At 44.5% G+C, this 14,213-nt stretch overlaps 2 protein-coding genes across 3 annotated transcripts; one reads left to right on the top strand and one right to left on the bottom strand.

Moving 5' to 3' along the window:
- The first annotated feature begins 203 nt into the window (after positions 1–203).
- Positions 204–9,281, top strand: eif5b (eukaryotic translation initiation factor 5B). Of its 2 annotated transcripts, none has more exons than XM_037243100.1 (26): positions 204–407; positions 1,731–1,841; positions 1,921–1,978; positions 2,285–2,437; positions 2,773–3,244; positions 3,318–3,451; positions 3,524–3,601; positions 3,943–4,093; positions 4,173–4,268; positions 4,330–4,416; positions 4,502–4,561; positions 4,639–4,922; positions 5,010–5,117; positions 5,399–5,509; positions 5,600–5,667; positions 5,769–5,910; positions 5,971–6,102; positions 6,224–6,406; positions 6,478–6,639; positions 6,894–7,025; positions 7,144–7,275; positions 7,346–7,422; positions 7,494–7,658; positions 7,738–7,876; positions 8,243–8,404; positions 8,714–9,281. In XM_037243100.1, the coding sequence occupies exons 1-26, from the start codon at positions 373–375 to the stop codon at positions 8,819–8,821; spliced, it is 3,540 nt and encodes a 1,179-aa protein (XP_037098995.1). In that variant the 5' UTR covers positions 204–372; the 3' UTR covers positions 8,822–9,281. The 2 variants fall into 2 exon arrangements, with proteins under 2 accessions (XP_037098995.1, XP_037098994.1); XM_037243099.1 differs by having other exon boundaries at positions 206–407; positions 2,770–3,244.
- Positions 9,282–9,457: 176 nt separating this feature from the next.
- bco1l (beta-carotene oxygenase 1, like) lies at positions 9,458–14,181 on the bottom strand. The gene is made up of 11 exons (XM_037243130.1): positions 13,930–14,181; positions 13,599–13,727; positions 12,946–13,075; positions 12,491–12,638; positions 12,264–12,411; positions 11,645–11,865; positions 11,312–11,578; positions 10,878–10,983; positions 10,660–10,754; positions 10,254–10,365; positions 9,458–10,180 (listed from the first exon to the last, which is right to left on the bottom strand). The coding sequence occupies exons 1-11, from the start codon at positions 13,991–13,993 to the stop codon at positions 10,026–10,028; spliced, it is 1,575 nt and encodes a 524-aa protein (XP_037099025.1). The 5' UTR covers positions 13,994–14,181; the 3' UTR covers positions 9,458–10,025.
- Positions 14,182–14,213: the final 32 nt, after the last annotated feature.

Here is a 14,213-nt window from a genome sequence, read left to right as displayed (position 1 = left end):
TGACAAGTGAAGCCATGACGTGACATTCAACGCAGGCGCCCATGCGCATCAGAATCACATGCCGAAAGTCTCTCACTTTGTGCTTTTTATAGCGACCAAACTGACTCATTGTTTGTCGTTGTCGTCTTTTCCCCATTTTATAGTACCACGACTTGCCGTGTAGCATCGCGCTCATGACTGCGTTGTGTGTACTCGACGCGTTTTACAGCGGTAATAAATTAAAATGATATAATTTTTGGCTTCTTTCTCGTTTGATGATCAGGAAAAGCAAATGGAAGCCCTCTTGTCCACGTATTCAACAGACGATCTTTGGTCGATGTGAACCATCCGTGAGTCGTGTGCGTGGAGTAGCAGAGAACCTCGGTTTGAAAGATGGGGAAGAAACAGAAAAAATCCGGAGAGGACAGGTAAAGAAAGCTTCCGCTTGGGTCAGCGGAGGGTTTGCGCTCGCTGACACGCGACGGCACTGAGCGCCATGACCGAAACGTGTGCTTTTGCGCCCCAGCTCCTCGGTTAGCTTAGCAGCTAACCAAAGCTAACCACGAGTCTACGCTTGCGAGAGTGGAGAGGAGATACGAAGTTGTTTTTGAAAAAGTGCAGCTTAACAAATTGTACTCAGTATATCAGGGTGATCTCATTTGGCGCCCCTTGAGCGCTCAAAGCCTCTTTCGGCGCTCTGCTTGTGCGTGTTAGGTGAAAGTCAATCATGTTAGGGGGCTAGCGTTAGCAGCCAGCTGTCTATTTAACCAAGCCAAGAGTCACCGAAAGATTCCAGTGGCTACCTTTACTTACGTGTCTAATTTTTTGCGTGATTATCGATCGTTCCGGCCGACAAAATACAATTCTTTTTTTTGTTACGTTTGTTAACATAAAATAGTAGGTTGAGTAACATTTTGGCCAAAACATTGGGTTCTACTTGAAGTCACTACGTGACTCTGTGGAGCCACTAGCTACCTGACACAGTCCCAACCGGACCAGTACAAATTCATTAATAAAAAGGAAGGAATCATGTTTTGCTCATTTAAAGATAACTGCTCAATATCGTGAGCTTTATGGGTGGTTCTCAGAAACTATGGTACAAAAGTTTAATAAAGGAGCTCAATAAATTAACTTGTTCACAACCAAATCAAATTTCAATTCAAAGCTTTTCTGCTGTGATTGAAGAATGGTAACTGTCGTGGTACACAAAAATATAATAATGATAGAATTACACAGATTTTTACAAAATGTTAAGTTGTGCAGGTTATAGGTTGCATTATTGACTGATGTTTCACAATTCTTCAGCATGGTCTTGTTTTGTTTATATGACAAAATCCTATTATTTTCTCACAGGGGTGTGTTTACTTTTTATATCCACTGTAGTTGAGTGACTCCCAACAACTGCATTGGTACATTAGCGTGTCATGAGAAATTGACGATTTTCACTTGTGCCAATGATTTTCGCTAGTGACCTGTTGAACAATTTGTGATCTCCCACTAGATGGCAGAAGGTACAACTAAGCTTTGTGTCCACCTGTCGCCATTCATACAAGAGAATAATAGCTTGAACTAAACAGGCCCAGATTTCACACTGAGTAAGTCAATTCTGCTCCGGAGCAACTGTGGAATCAACGCTGAGCAAGTTGATGAGTCAGCAGTGTGTGCGCTTGTTCCCATAGAGGGACCAGACTGAGCAGGTTTTTGCCCCTTTTGCGAGTGTGTGTTTGACCGGCTGATTTTGACTCTATTAGCGCTAAAGATGACGACATCGATGCTCTGGCGGCAGAGATCGAAGGAGCTGGATCCTCAAAGGAGTCGAAAGGAAAAAAGAAGAAAAAGGGAGCCAAGAAGGACGACTTTGAGTATGCCACATTAATTTCCTCATCTCGCCCCTACTTTACCGAATCCTCTCTCAATATGTTTGTTTGTTCGCTGCTGCAGTGAGGATGACATCTTGAAGGAACTTGAGGAATTATCCCTGGAGACACGTGGTGGACAGGTAAGTCAGTCTTCAAAATGCTAATTACATTCTTTACACCACTGCTGGAGTTTTCAAAGTTGGAAACTTTCCCTGGGATTTTTTGAGAACATACTAGTAAATGTCCAAACTGACACTTGGCCTTCTAATCGGGAACTTATCGCTTGATATACAAAAACTTGCATATATGTATACTTGAACACCATATGATACCTTTTCCAAGTGCCCCATCTTAACTTGCCATGGAAATGTTCCCTTCCTTTGCCAACCTATTTCCCATACAAATGTTTCTTCACCAAGTTGCCTCCAACTTTGTTTTCTACGCAGAAAGATGATGTTGCTGTGGAAAATGATGTGGAGCCTCCTAAAGCAGAGAAGAAGAAAACAAGGAAGGGAAAGGTGCAGGGTGCCATCCCCGAGGAAATGGAAAACAATGAAGCTCAAGGTGCAGATGATGAGCAGAGGAACGGACAGCCGAAGGTGGGGCAGAATAGGAGTTATCGCTAATACAGGAGCAGTCAAACATTTGGAAACATCCACAAACACGTTAAGATCTCAAGAATCTGGGCAATGGAAGCCTACTTAGAATAATTAAACATATTGTGGTTTGAATAACATTTTTGTTTATCAAATAATTCCATCAGTGACTTAAGTATTAATCAACAATTCAGGATTTTTAAATTTATTTAAATAATGAAAGAACACTGAATTAGAGGGTGTTTCCAAACTCTTGACCGCTACATCAAGCATTGATTTATGTTACTGTTGTTGTTAAAACTTGCCTGTCGTTAATCATGTCAGTGTTTCACCTCAAGGTGGCACCTTCCGCTCCGTCCGAGTCTGATGAGGAGAGCACCTCACGTTCTCGTCTGAAGACCAAAGGAGATAAGAAAGTTGCCAAGACACCTGGCTCTGCTGACGATGACGAGGAAGGGAGAGACAAGAAAGAGTGCGAATCAGAGGAAGATGAAGAATTCAGCTCTCGGAAGGACAAAAAAACCAAGAACAAAGGCAAAGCTGCAAAGAGTGACGATGAGGACGAACAGGAGGACGACGGCAGCTTCAAAATGAAGACTGCTGCTCAAAAGAAGGCAGAGAAAAAGGAACGAGAGAAGAAGAAGAAAGAGGAGGAGAGGCTCAAGCAAAAGAAGCTGAAGGAGAAAGAGGCCAGCACAGAGGTAAAAAAAGAACCAGAGAAGAAGACTGAAGATGGCACAGCCCTACCGGTGGCCCCAGTAGCGGATGTTGAAGTGGACGAACAGGAAGGAGCAGAGCCAGCAGGCGAGGGTAAGATATCTACCCGACGCACACCGCCATATCCAATGGATAAAAAGAGTCAAGTTTGTTTTTATTCTTACAGATGATGGTGACAAGAAGAAGAAGGACAAGAAGAAGAAGAAAGGAGAGAAAGAGGAGAAAGAGAAGGAGAAGAAAAAGGGTCCAAGCAAGGCCACGGTGAAGGCCATGCAGGAAGCTCTGGCCAAGATGAAGGAGGTGTGGGGAGGGAAGGGGAACACGCTGGGCATTGTCATCCTCTGATGTTACAACTCATTTTTCTGTCTGTAGGAGGAAGAGCGTGCCAAGAAGGAGGAGGAGGAGCGAATTAGGAGGCTGGAAGAGATGGAGCAACAGAGGCTGGAACAGGTTAAAAAAAAAAAAAAACGACACACAAACTTCACTGCATCAGAATGTCCCATTAAAACATGGCCCGATAATATTTTTGCTCTACTCCAAAACCTCAGAATAACCGTTTGCTAGCTGTCATTACTTGCCCTTATGTGTGGTACCTTAATTAGTTGTGGAAGGACAAGCTACAATTGATCTTCTTTTTTGGGTGCCAAGTGATTTAGCATTTACCTTTTAGTCAGATGATTTGCGTTATCCAATTGTTTCAGGTCTGTTAGTTTTTGAAGGTAACAAAGAGATTGTTTCAATTCATTTCATGGTCTCTCCACGCAACTCAATTTACATCTGACACGTGGCAGGAGCGTCTTGAGCAAGAGCGCAAGGAGAAGAAGAAGCAGAAGGAGAAGGAGCGGAAGGAGCGGCTGAAGAAGGAAGGGAAGTTATTGACTAAATCCCAGAAGGAGGCACGGGCTCGGGCTGAAGCCACACTTAAAATGTTGCAGGCTCAAGGTTTGTTGGCCAGTCTGATATCTTCTCTCATAGTAACATGTATTTGCCCTGTCATCCACTGACCCGTGTCACTATGCAGGAGTGGTGGTGCCATCCAAAGAATCTGTGGCAAAGAAAAAACCGGTTTATACGGACAAGAGAAAGAAGAAACCGCAGATCACGCCGACGCCAGAAGGTACGGGGAACCAGATTTAGCTTTTGAAACGGTTGTCATTCATTTGTATTCTCTTTTACAGAAACTTCTGCCATGACCGCGCCACCATCCGAGACAGTAGAGCCTGTTGCCCCGAAGACGGAGGCAGAGACACCGCTAATAGAGCCAGGTGAGAGGTAGGAGGTGCAGACATGTGAAGGATAGATGCGGCGAGATTTAACTGGTGGCTCCCGGCTTTTTGTTTTGATTTTTAGAGGTGAAGGCAGATTTTGCAGTTGACGACTGGGAGGCCATTGCTAGTGATGAGGAGAAAGGTTAGTGTTGGAGCATGAAGGGCGAGAAGCATCTGCTGCCATTTGCTGCTGCTCACTGTTGGGTGATTCTCTAACAGAGTTAAAGAAAGTCCACATTGAGGTAAAAGAGGAGCCCGTTGCGGTACCCCAGAGCACCCCCAGTGAAGATGAAGAAGAGGAAGAAGATGATGAGGATGACGAGGAGGAGGAAGAGGAAAGCGAGACAGCGCCAGAGGAGGAGACTGCAAAAGGGATGGCTGGAGGTCAGGGGAAGAAGCAGCAGGCGAAGGAGAGCGAAGATGAGAGTAGTGACAGTGACGATGACGATAACGACAGGACCAAAGAGGAGCGTCTGTACGATCGTGCCAAAAGGCGGATCGAGGTGAGTGTCTAGAGCACCCGAAGCAGGAGCGATCACGTTTTTTTTTTTTTTTTGCTCACCTCTAACTGGATATTTTTGTTCTCATAGAAACGGAGAGCGGAAAACCTCAAGAACGTCGACATAACCAGGCTGAGAGCGCCGGTCGTGTGTGTGCTTGGACACGTCGACACTGGGAAGACCAAGATCCTTGATAAGGTACACACCCAGCTGATAAATCTCTAACTTCTTGCCCACTATTGATTGGTATCGACTTATCAACTGGAGAGCCACTGCTTAGAGAGTGGTTCGAGAGAAACAAACATTTTAGAAGACAAGTAAACACGCCACTGCGACACATACATGTTGCCGATGACACATGTACTGTTCTAGGTTACCATAACGCTCCCTCTGCTGAAATGGATGGATGGACAGATGGATTTCTGTTTTTTGACATGGTTCTGGCTCGTTTTTTGTTTTTTTTGCCTTCCTTCACACAGCTGCGACATACCCACGTTCAGGACGGTGAGGCGGGAGGAATCACACAGCAGATCGGAGCCACAAATGTCCCGAAAGAGACGATTGAAGAGCAAACCAAGATGGTGAAAAATGTATGACGACAGTCACAACACACACAGACTCACACTCGTAAAGACGCAACGAGAGAGCCCAGTCACTGTTTTCCTTGTTTGTGTGTCTAGTTTAGCAAAGAAGGCATAAAAATTCCTGGCATGTTGATCATCGACACACCAGGGCACGAGTCCTTCAGGTGAGGGTTTGTCAAAGAGTCATTATTTTGTGCAAACAAAGAGAAGAACAGGATCGCCTGGACCGATCAGATATGGCTAACAAGTCTTTGTACTCGATCAGTAACTTGAGGAATCGAGGTAGCTCCCTCTGTGACATCGCCATCCTGGTGGTGGACGTCATGCACGGTTTGGAGCCGCAGACTATCGAGTCCATCAACCTGTTGAAGGAGAAAAAGTGTCCCTTCATTGTGGCGCTTAACAAGGTGACGTTCTGTCGGTATGTCGTCTTTGTGGCACTGGCTAACGGCGGAACTGCTTTCCAGATTGACCGTTTGTACGACTGGAAGAGAAGTCCTGAGACAGACGTCTTTGCGACACTGAAGAAGCAGAAGAAAAACACCAAAGATGAGTTTGATGAGAGGGCAAAGGCCATTATTGTGGAGTTTGCTCAGCAGGTGAACATTAGTGCTCTTCAACTTGCATGGAATGTTCCCAGACTTTTTCAACCCTCCTCTTCACTGATATGCCTCCAAAAACATTGTCCTTAACCCACTGTCACGTCGTTGATGTCCACAGAGTCTCAACGCCGCCCTGTTCTACGAAAACAAGGACCCCAGGACCTTTGTGTCACTGGTTCCCACGTCGGCTCACAGCGGTGATGGGATCGGTAATCTCATCGCGCTTCTGGTCCAGTGCACTCAGACCATGTTGGCCCGCCGAATTGCGCATTGCGACGAGCTCCGGGCTCAGGTCATGGAGGTAAACGAGTTGCCCCGAAAAATTGAAACCTCTGGCGAGATGAACACATACCGATTTTGTCCGCGTGTCAGGTTAAAGCATTGCCTGGCATGGGCACCACCATCGATGTCATCCTGATCAACGGGCGCCTACGAGAAGGCGAGACCATCATTGTCCCCGGAGTGGACGGACCAATCATAACGCAGATTAGAGGGCTGCTCCTGCCACCTCCTCTGAAGGAGCTCCGGGTCAAGGTACGCTCGTTGTCAGCACATCTACACATGTAAATGTTAAGCCTGGACTTGGACCACATCCATTTGATAATGTGCATGTTTTTTTTTTTTCATAGTCCAAATAAGCAAAAAACAGAACTCTAGGAGTAATTAGAATTTAAAATAAGGGTCGGGACTGAGTTTACAAATAGCAGAAACGCGAGTCGTGAATGTCCCTAGTGATATGTAGCCTTTTTATGTCAGTATTGTTCAGCTAATTTTTTTCCCACATGTAGAACCAATATGAGAAGCACAAAGAGGTCTCGACATCTCAGGGTGTGAAGATTCTGGGTAAAGACCTAGAGAAGACGTTGGCAGGGCTCCCCTTGCTGGTGGCACACAAAGACGATGAAATACCTGTCCTGAGGGTAAGTCTAATATAGTCCAATAGTCCAAACAACGCACGCACACACACACAGACACACACACACACACACACACACACACACAGAATTGGCACATCTGATCTCTGCTGCTGGTCCTTAGGATGAACTCATCCATGAGCTCAAACAAACTCTGAGTTCCATTAAGCTGGAGGAGAAAGGCGTTTACGTGCAGGCGTCCACGCTGGGATCACTAGAGGCTCTGCTCGAATTTCTGCGCGCATCTAAAGTACCCGTGAGTACCAGTTCAGTCCCCAATCTGAGAAAGAAGGAAAACCAAACTGACTGTTTATTTGCGTGTGCAGTACGCTGGCATTAACATTGGTCCTGTCCACAAGAGGGATGTGATGAAGGCCTCAGCCATGCTGGAGCATGATCCACAGTACGTGTGCTTATCTTCCTCCCCCCCCGAAACGAGCCAGTGTCCACTCTTATGTTGCTGCATTGCCACAGGTATGCTGTGATTCTCGCCTTCGATGTGAAGGTGGAGCGAGAGGGCCAGGAAATGGCGGACAGCTTCGGCGTCCGCATTTTCTCTGCGGAAATCATCTACCATCTTTTTGACGCCTTCACCAAGTACCGTGACGACTACAAAAAAGCCAAACAGGAAGAGTTCAAGTAGGCGTGAGCGTTTTGCCACTCGTCATTGGTGCGAGGCTGTTGATTGACAGCTCACATGTGTTTGGTTTGTGTTCAGAAACGTAGCGGTTTTTCCGGTGAAGATCCGCATCCTTCCTCAGTTCATCTTCAACTCCAGAGATCCCATTGTAATGGGTGTGTCTGTGGAAGCTGGCATCCTACGGCAAGGGACGCCGATCTGCGTTCCAAGTAAAGGGGTGAGTAAGGTCGCAAAGGGGTGGAAGGTTTCTGCAAATATGAGGGAATTTTAGAAATATTCCAAATTAAAAGCTTTCTATGACAATTAAGTGGGATTGATGCTAATCTAATCATCTCAACACAACATGTTCTTTACAATAAGCAGCGCTTGGCCAAAAGTGAACAATTCCTCGAAGGCAAAATGTTATTTTGAACCTTTTAGCTAATTAGCTACTATGTGGGGGTGCTATAATCCTTTAAGCAACAGATTAAACACAAGCGGTGTAGCCACGCAACTTTGAAAATTCCTGGAATTTTGTCCCAAAGTCCCTCCCACTTGTGCTGAACTGTGGTAAATGTTCCTATTCATGTCTCATGCGTTGCAGTTTGTGGACATCGGTATCGTCACCAGCATCGAGATCAACCATAAGACGGTGGACACCGCAAAGAAAGGTCAGGAGATCTGTATCAAGATTGAACCCATTCCTGGAGAGTCGCCCAAAATGTATGGCCGACATTTTGAGGCCACAGACATTCTTGTCAGCAAGGTGAGTCCATGTCATCACTTGGACAGTTATTGAGGACAAAGTAGTAGTGGATGAGGTCCATGTAATGAAGCTCAACACATCACTGTAATTACCTGTTTGCGTTGTTAGTGGAAATCAATGTGGGTGTGATTCAAGTGTTTTAAGATATAAACATAGTCCACAAGATGGACTTGAACTGCAAACCAGTACAAGCTGCGCATCTTGCTCCAATAGTCTCGTCAGGGTTAATGATGTTCCTTCATCTACAATATAGTGAGTACAAAATGTCATTGTCGGAACATAACACTGATTGAATTGACAATGTTGCAGATCACTCGGGCATCCATCGACGCGCTCAAGAACTGGTTCCGCGACGACATGCAGAAGTCGGACTGGCAGCTGATCATGGAACTGAAGAAGACCTTTGAGATCATCTGAGCAGTTCCCAAATAAAAAACAAAAAACAAAAAAAAAAAAGGAGGCACTGCTCTTCCTGTCATGACACGGAATGAAACGTTTTTACCCACGAGAACGCTCTTTCCGGGGTGCCCTGGGTGAAACTGCCACGCCGAAACATTTCACTCTCAGTATCCCAACGTGCCTGTTGTCTTTCTTGTTCTCTGCTCTGATTCGTGGCTGCTGTTGCTTCCCATCTTCGCCTCCAAACAGACGGACATTGAGAAATTTAACCGGCCCCTGGCTTTTTGGGTCCGCCGAGGTGCGTTATGGGACCGTATAATACGCAAGGAAACTGCAGTGGCGATGGTCGCCAGTCAAAAAGACAACTCTGTGTTGATAGTTTTTGCTGTGCTTTCTTGTGGACAAAGTGGACAAAGGACAACCCTCGGAAATGTTTTACTGAAGTGCTGGTGTAATAAATTCCCATCCAATTCGAACAGTGACCGTGTGGATGTGTGCAGGTATGCGTTTCTTGTCAAGGAGTGGGAAAATGGAATGTGAAAGTGCTGCCCATTTATTAAAAATTCCAGAGTGAAAATTTAACGAGTGACGCATCCACTTGACTGTGAAACAGGACTTTCTGTGAAGTTCTGTTTCGCCAATGATTCATGTTTGTTTTTTTGTCTTGTACCAGTATAAAACCACCATTTTATGCCATTCAAAAATACTCTAATCTGAAAAACTACTAATATGGTGTGTATTTTTGAATTTATTAGCTTTTTGGTGACACTGGCCAACTGTTTAGCACACCGATGATGGTAAATACTCTCCTTAAGTAAAGTTTGCACAACTACTGAGTCTGATTCTGTACATTACCAATTCAGTTTTCTTTCCCTATGGGCAAGGTGAGGCCTGGCTACCTGCCCTGCCCTTTTTTTTGGATAGTAGTAGTAATAAACTACATGGATGGTAACGAGGTGACTCGGGTACATTTAATAACACAGCATTACTTTTAAAACACAAGTGGTTGTGATGAAACGGATGACTTGGTAAACATTGTTCAAACATTGTGTAGTATAATTGTTTTTTTACAGCGGCCTATAATTGTGGGCAGCCAAAGGCACACTTGTGCAGTAGTGTTGCACTTACACTGTGAGGCAAATGGTAGTCACACCAAATACTGACCTTTTTTTTCCCCTATCTTAAGCATATCTACTTCTAAGTATAAAGTTTGAGTACTTTGTCAGTTGGTGTTGGGGATGAAAAGTCCATGAAGATCCAAGTGAACGCTGACAGGAATGGCGGCCCGTGCCAGCTCCTTCAACGTTTTGGCATCGAGCACAAGCATGAAGGGTGAAGTGTTGGGGTCCGGAGAGATGACTGATGACAAGATCACTCCTGCAGAGAAGTGAGGCAATCTTTAAAAATTAGTTTTCATCAGGGCAGAAAAAAAAAAATGGTGAAAGCTCACCATCATCTTCATCCACAGCCTTCGGTGATGACACAAACACAGGTTCTGATGGGTAGCAGTTGTCCTGTTGCCATTCCACATGGGTCATGGCCACAGTGTCAAACTTGATGATCTGGGGGACACACATTGTTACATCCCAGCTTTGATATCCTTTGGGATGTCTTTGCTTGAGCACTTTTGAGATGTACAGTCCTTTCTAAAGTGATATTTTTCTTATATGTAGAAAATATTTTTAATATCTACTCTATAGAAAGAATTTGATAGCCATTATTTTTATGGACGATGAACACTTTTAAACCACATTTTGCCACTTCCTGCCATTCGCTCCTGAGCATGTGATGTCATTTTCAGTCGACAGCAAGTGGGATCAATTAACACGTTTTTTTGCTCTCCACCTGGTGCTGACCTTGTTGGGCTGCGGAGACCAGTCCACTTTGGAGCCGTAGAAGTATCTATACTTCTTGCCATTAAACTTGTAGTTGATGTTTGGCAACTCCAGACCTGGCACGGGAATTAACACAATCATGGCTGGAGCAGTTACAGTAGCATTATTCGTCTACTAGTGTTTTGCGACACTGGCTGAACTCAGCAGTGTGTATATTCTTCATGAAAGCTAATGCTGACCTTGGAACAGAGTTTGCGGCTGGCAGAAGACTTGACCGTCTTCCTTCATGACTGCCGTAGCAGTCGTGTTTGCCAGAGTCACCAAGTTGGCTCCTTTTGGTGAGTCCTGCACAACATACACTTGTGGGGGTGAATCGTTGCAATATGTATTTCAGTTGGACTTGATACATTTTGAGATTCTGTCATTATTTTTGAATGATTTTAGGGTAAGATTGCAATATAAAAGACGTGACCCAAAAAGATTCTAAATTCACCAGAGTAAAATGTTTGTGTTCATTCGAATCAGGGTTTTTTGGAAGAGGGAAACATCTAAATTTTAGATTCTAAAATGTGCAACTTATGATAGAGGAAGGGGGACCTTAACTGCTTATTAACTACTTTTTTTTATAATATTTCCAACACTATTTGAGTGCATCACCCCAATTAATTCTTACCTTGTTGACATTTAACGGTAGGACAAATCTCTGGCTCGCTGGCGGCGACAAGTTGGAGTGTGCCTCAATGAAGCTACTCGTATTCATCCTCAGGTTCTTCATGTAGAACATCTCATAAAGATTGGCGTCCTTATAAGTAATGAGGTCAAACACCACGTGGTCCTCACTCTCGTAGGCATTAATGTGATGAAAGACCACCAGGGGTTCCCCATAGAAACGAGTTGAAAGCCTCTTTCCTGTCCTCCGATTGAATAGGTGAAAGAAGGTCTAGGAAAAAGCAGAGGGTCAGGAACAGACTAGTGAGGGTGACTGCATCGGGATTGGTCCACATACAGCGTCGTCCTTGTCGAACTTGAGACAGTTTCCCCAGTTTATGCCGCGGAAATAGGCAGTTGCCAGTTTGACAACATCCACTTTGAACGGTTGCTCCACGAATACGATGAAGTTCTCGGTCATGCCAAAGCTGTGGAAGTAGCTCGGGAAGAACATGGAGCGAACGGGAAACGAGCAGACCTGTTGCAGCTGCCGAAGGGCAGGTTTCTTCTGCTCGGAACCTGGAACGAAGGACTCGTGTTAATATTGCCAAACAGTGCTCTGGTTCATGAGCTTGGAGCACTTGCCAGGGGTGTCGAAACTTTTTTCCTTTTGAAATGATTCCCTTAATTAATACAAAAGCATCCGGGTAAATAGACGCTATGCAATTATACGGGGGTTCCTTAACTTCCGGATGCCCAATTTATAGTATAGAACAAGTCATTGTAAACATACAGCATGTGACAATACCAACAGGCATTGTGCTGTGAGAAAAATGACAAATATTTCTGCAGCTTATTGACAGACTTTGTTTTATCATCAACTTTCTTTATGTTGCAAAACCAGAAAAATGGCGATTGGGCACCAGGTTGTAGTTTGGAACACCCCTGGCATAAGCGAACAATGATCATAAGACTACCTGAAGCATCAGCTGGGACTTTAAATATGACATACTTTGGTGGACCAACACCCACGATGGTGGTGCCCATGTTGTATGTGTTGCCTTCATCATCATAGTGAGGGTGAGCCGTTGCCAAGTTGACAGTAATATGATTCCTGTAGTTGATCTAAAATGGATGCGGAGTTTAAATGGAAATATCTCACAGTATTGAGCAGAATTTGCAAGAGTCCTGCCATGACATTCACCCTTTCAACTGTGTCCAAAGTAACCGGATCAATTTGGTTAATGTAGTTGATCTCCGAGGAAGCGTAGTAGTCCTGACCGTAGCGGATGATGTTAATCATGTTGTTGTCGGTAAAGTCAGGAATGACATTGCTGAGATGTGTGAATGCTCTGTTGAGGAAGAGAGGATCGGTGCCAACTTTACATTTTTGTAAAAACACTTTCCAACTGACGCAGTACTGAAAGCACTGGCGGAGCTAGAAGGGGGGGGGGGGGGGGGCACTGTCCCCCTTGTATTATCCTTAGACCCTGCCAGTTGCCAAACCCGATAATTGGCTTTTGGGATATTTTTCCAGGAATTGATTTCCAGTTACCTTTATTCTCCCTAGGGAATATTTGATAAATGTCTATAATCTTTGATAGTGTAACCAGTTTCGAACAAATTCAACTCATAAGTCAAGCTATTTGTGTGGAGCACCTGGAGAAGATGTTTTTGCAGGGGTCAGGATAGACCATGGTGCCGAACTCGGAGACAACAATCCGGTCAGCCTTAATGTTTCTCTTATAGGTGTGGCTCTTCAGGAACTTGCTTCTGTAGAACACCTCACCTGAAAAAACAAAAATCTCAACATGAAGGGGGGCTGCAACATGATATCAACACACTATTGCCACAATGCCCAAAATTTAGAATTTGAGATTGCCTGTGCGTGCGACCCAAAGGCAAAGTTTTATTTTGTTTCTTCTGCCAGGTGGGAGGGCCCCAAATATTAATCAATGAGTGATGATCGTGATTTTACATCTCTGCTGCCCATTCCAAATTTTGTGAATGCCCCTTCCGATCGATCCCTTGTTTGCACGCCCCTGGTTACGAGTATTTTTTTGTGAACGTTAATTTGTTGAGGAAACATTTTGAACTCATTTGCCAAGGTACCTCTACGTATTGTTTTAAAACATGCATCTCTGGTGAGTATGCTTTACTTTATTTAAATGTTATGTTTTTTTTGGTCATTTTTGGGTATTTTTTCATAGTTGAGATGTGACAATGGTGATATCAAGAAACAGATTTATTTAGTCAAGTCACTAAAGGCCCAGGTAGCAAATGCACAGCCAGCCACTGCCCCAACAACCCACCGTCTTTGAACGTGAAGCTGTGAATGAGAGACATCCCATCAAACCAGTGGTTGTACTCCGAGTCGCCCAGAGAAAATAGAGCTGGCCCATTCCTTATCAGCGTGCCCTGTAGCCATGTGGGCACACAACCTGCAAAGATCAAAGTTTTCGTCTGGATCGTCACAAATGTACTTAAATTTAAAGTTAAATAAAGTTAAATACAGCTAAACTGCGCTTATAAGTAATTGTTTCAGTCCCACTAGAGGGAGCTCACAGATTGACAACCAATTCTTTCGACATTTTCGTGACACAAAAGGAGTCGTATATGAATTGGCTTTCTTCTTTTCCTCACCTTTGACTTGAGCTTTCACAGGCTCTGCTGTTTCCTTTCCGTTCTGAATAAATAAGGATTGCATTTTCACAGCTGAGCTAGGCACTTATTTTCTCGTTGCTGCTGCTATTACTCCACCATCAAGTTGTTGAAACACACACAGACAGTGTGTACTTATGCGAGCCTTTATCTGCCACTGGGTGTCCTGTAACCGTTACATAAGAGCTGCTTGGTCATGACGGAATAAGACCGCATTTTCTAGTCCCCCTGTGGAATTTTGAATCATCCACGAGCAAAACGGAAAT

Source organism: Syngnathus acus, chromosome 2 (assembly GCF_901709675.1).
Source record: "Syngnathus acus chromosome 2, fSynAcu1.2, whole genome shotgun sequence".
Classification (NCBI taxonomy): domain Eukaryota; kingdom Metazoa; phylum Chordata; class Actinopteri; order Syngnathiformes; family Syngnathidae; genus Syngnathus; species Syngnathus acus.
This window is presented reverse-complemented; position numbering and strand designations above follow the sequence as displayed.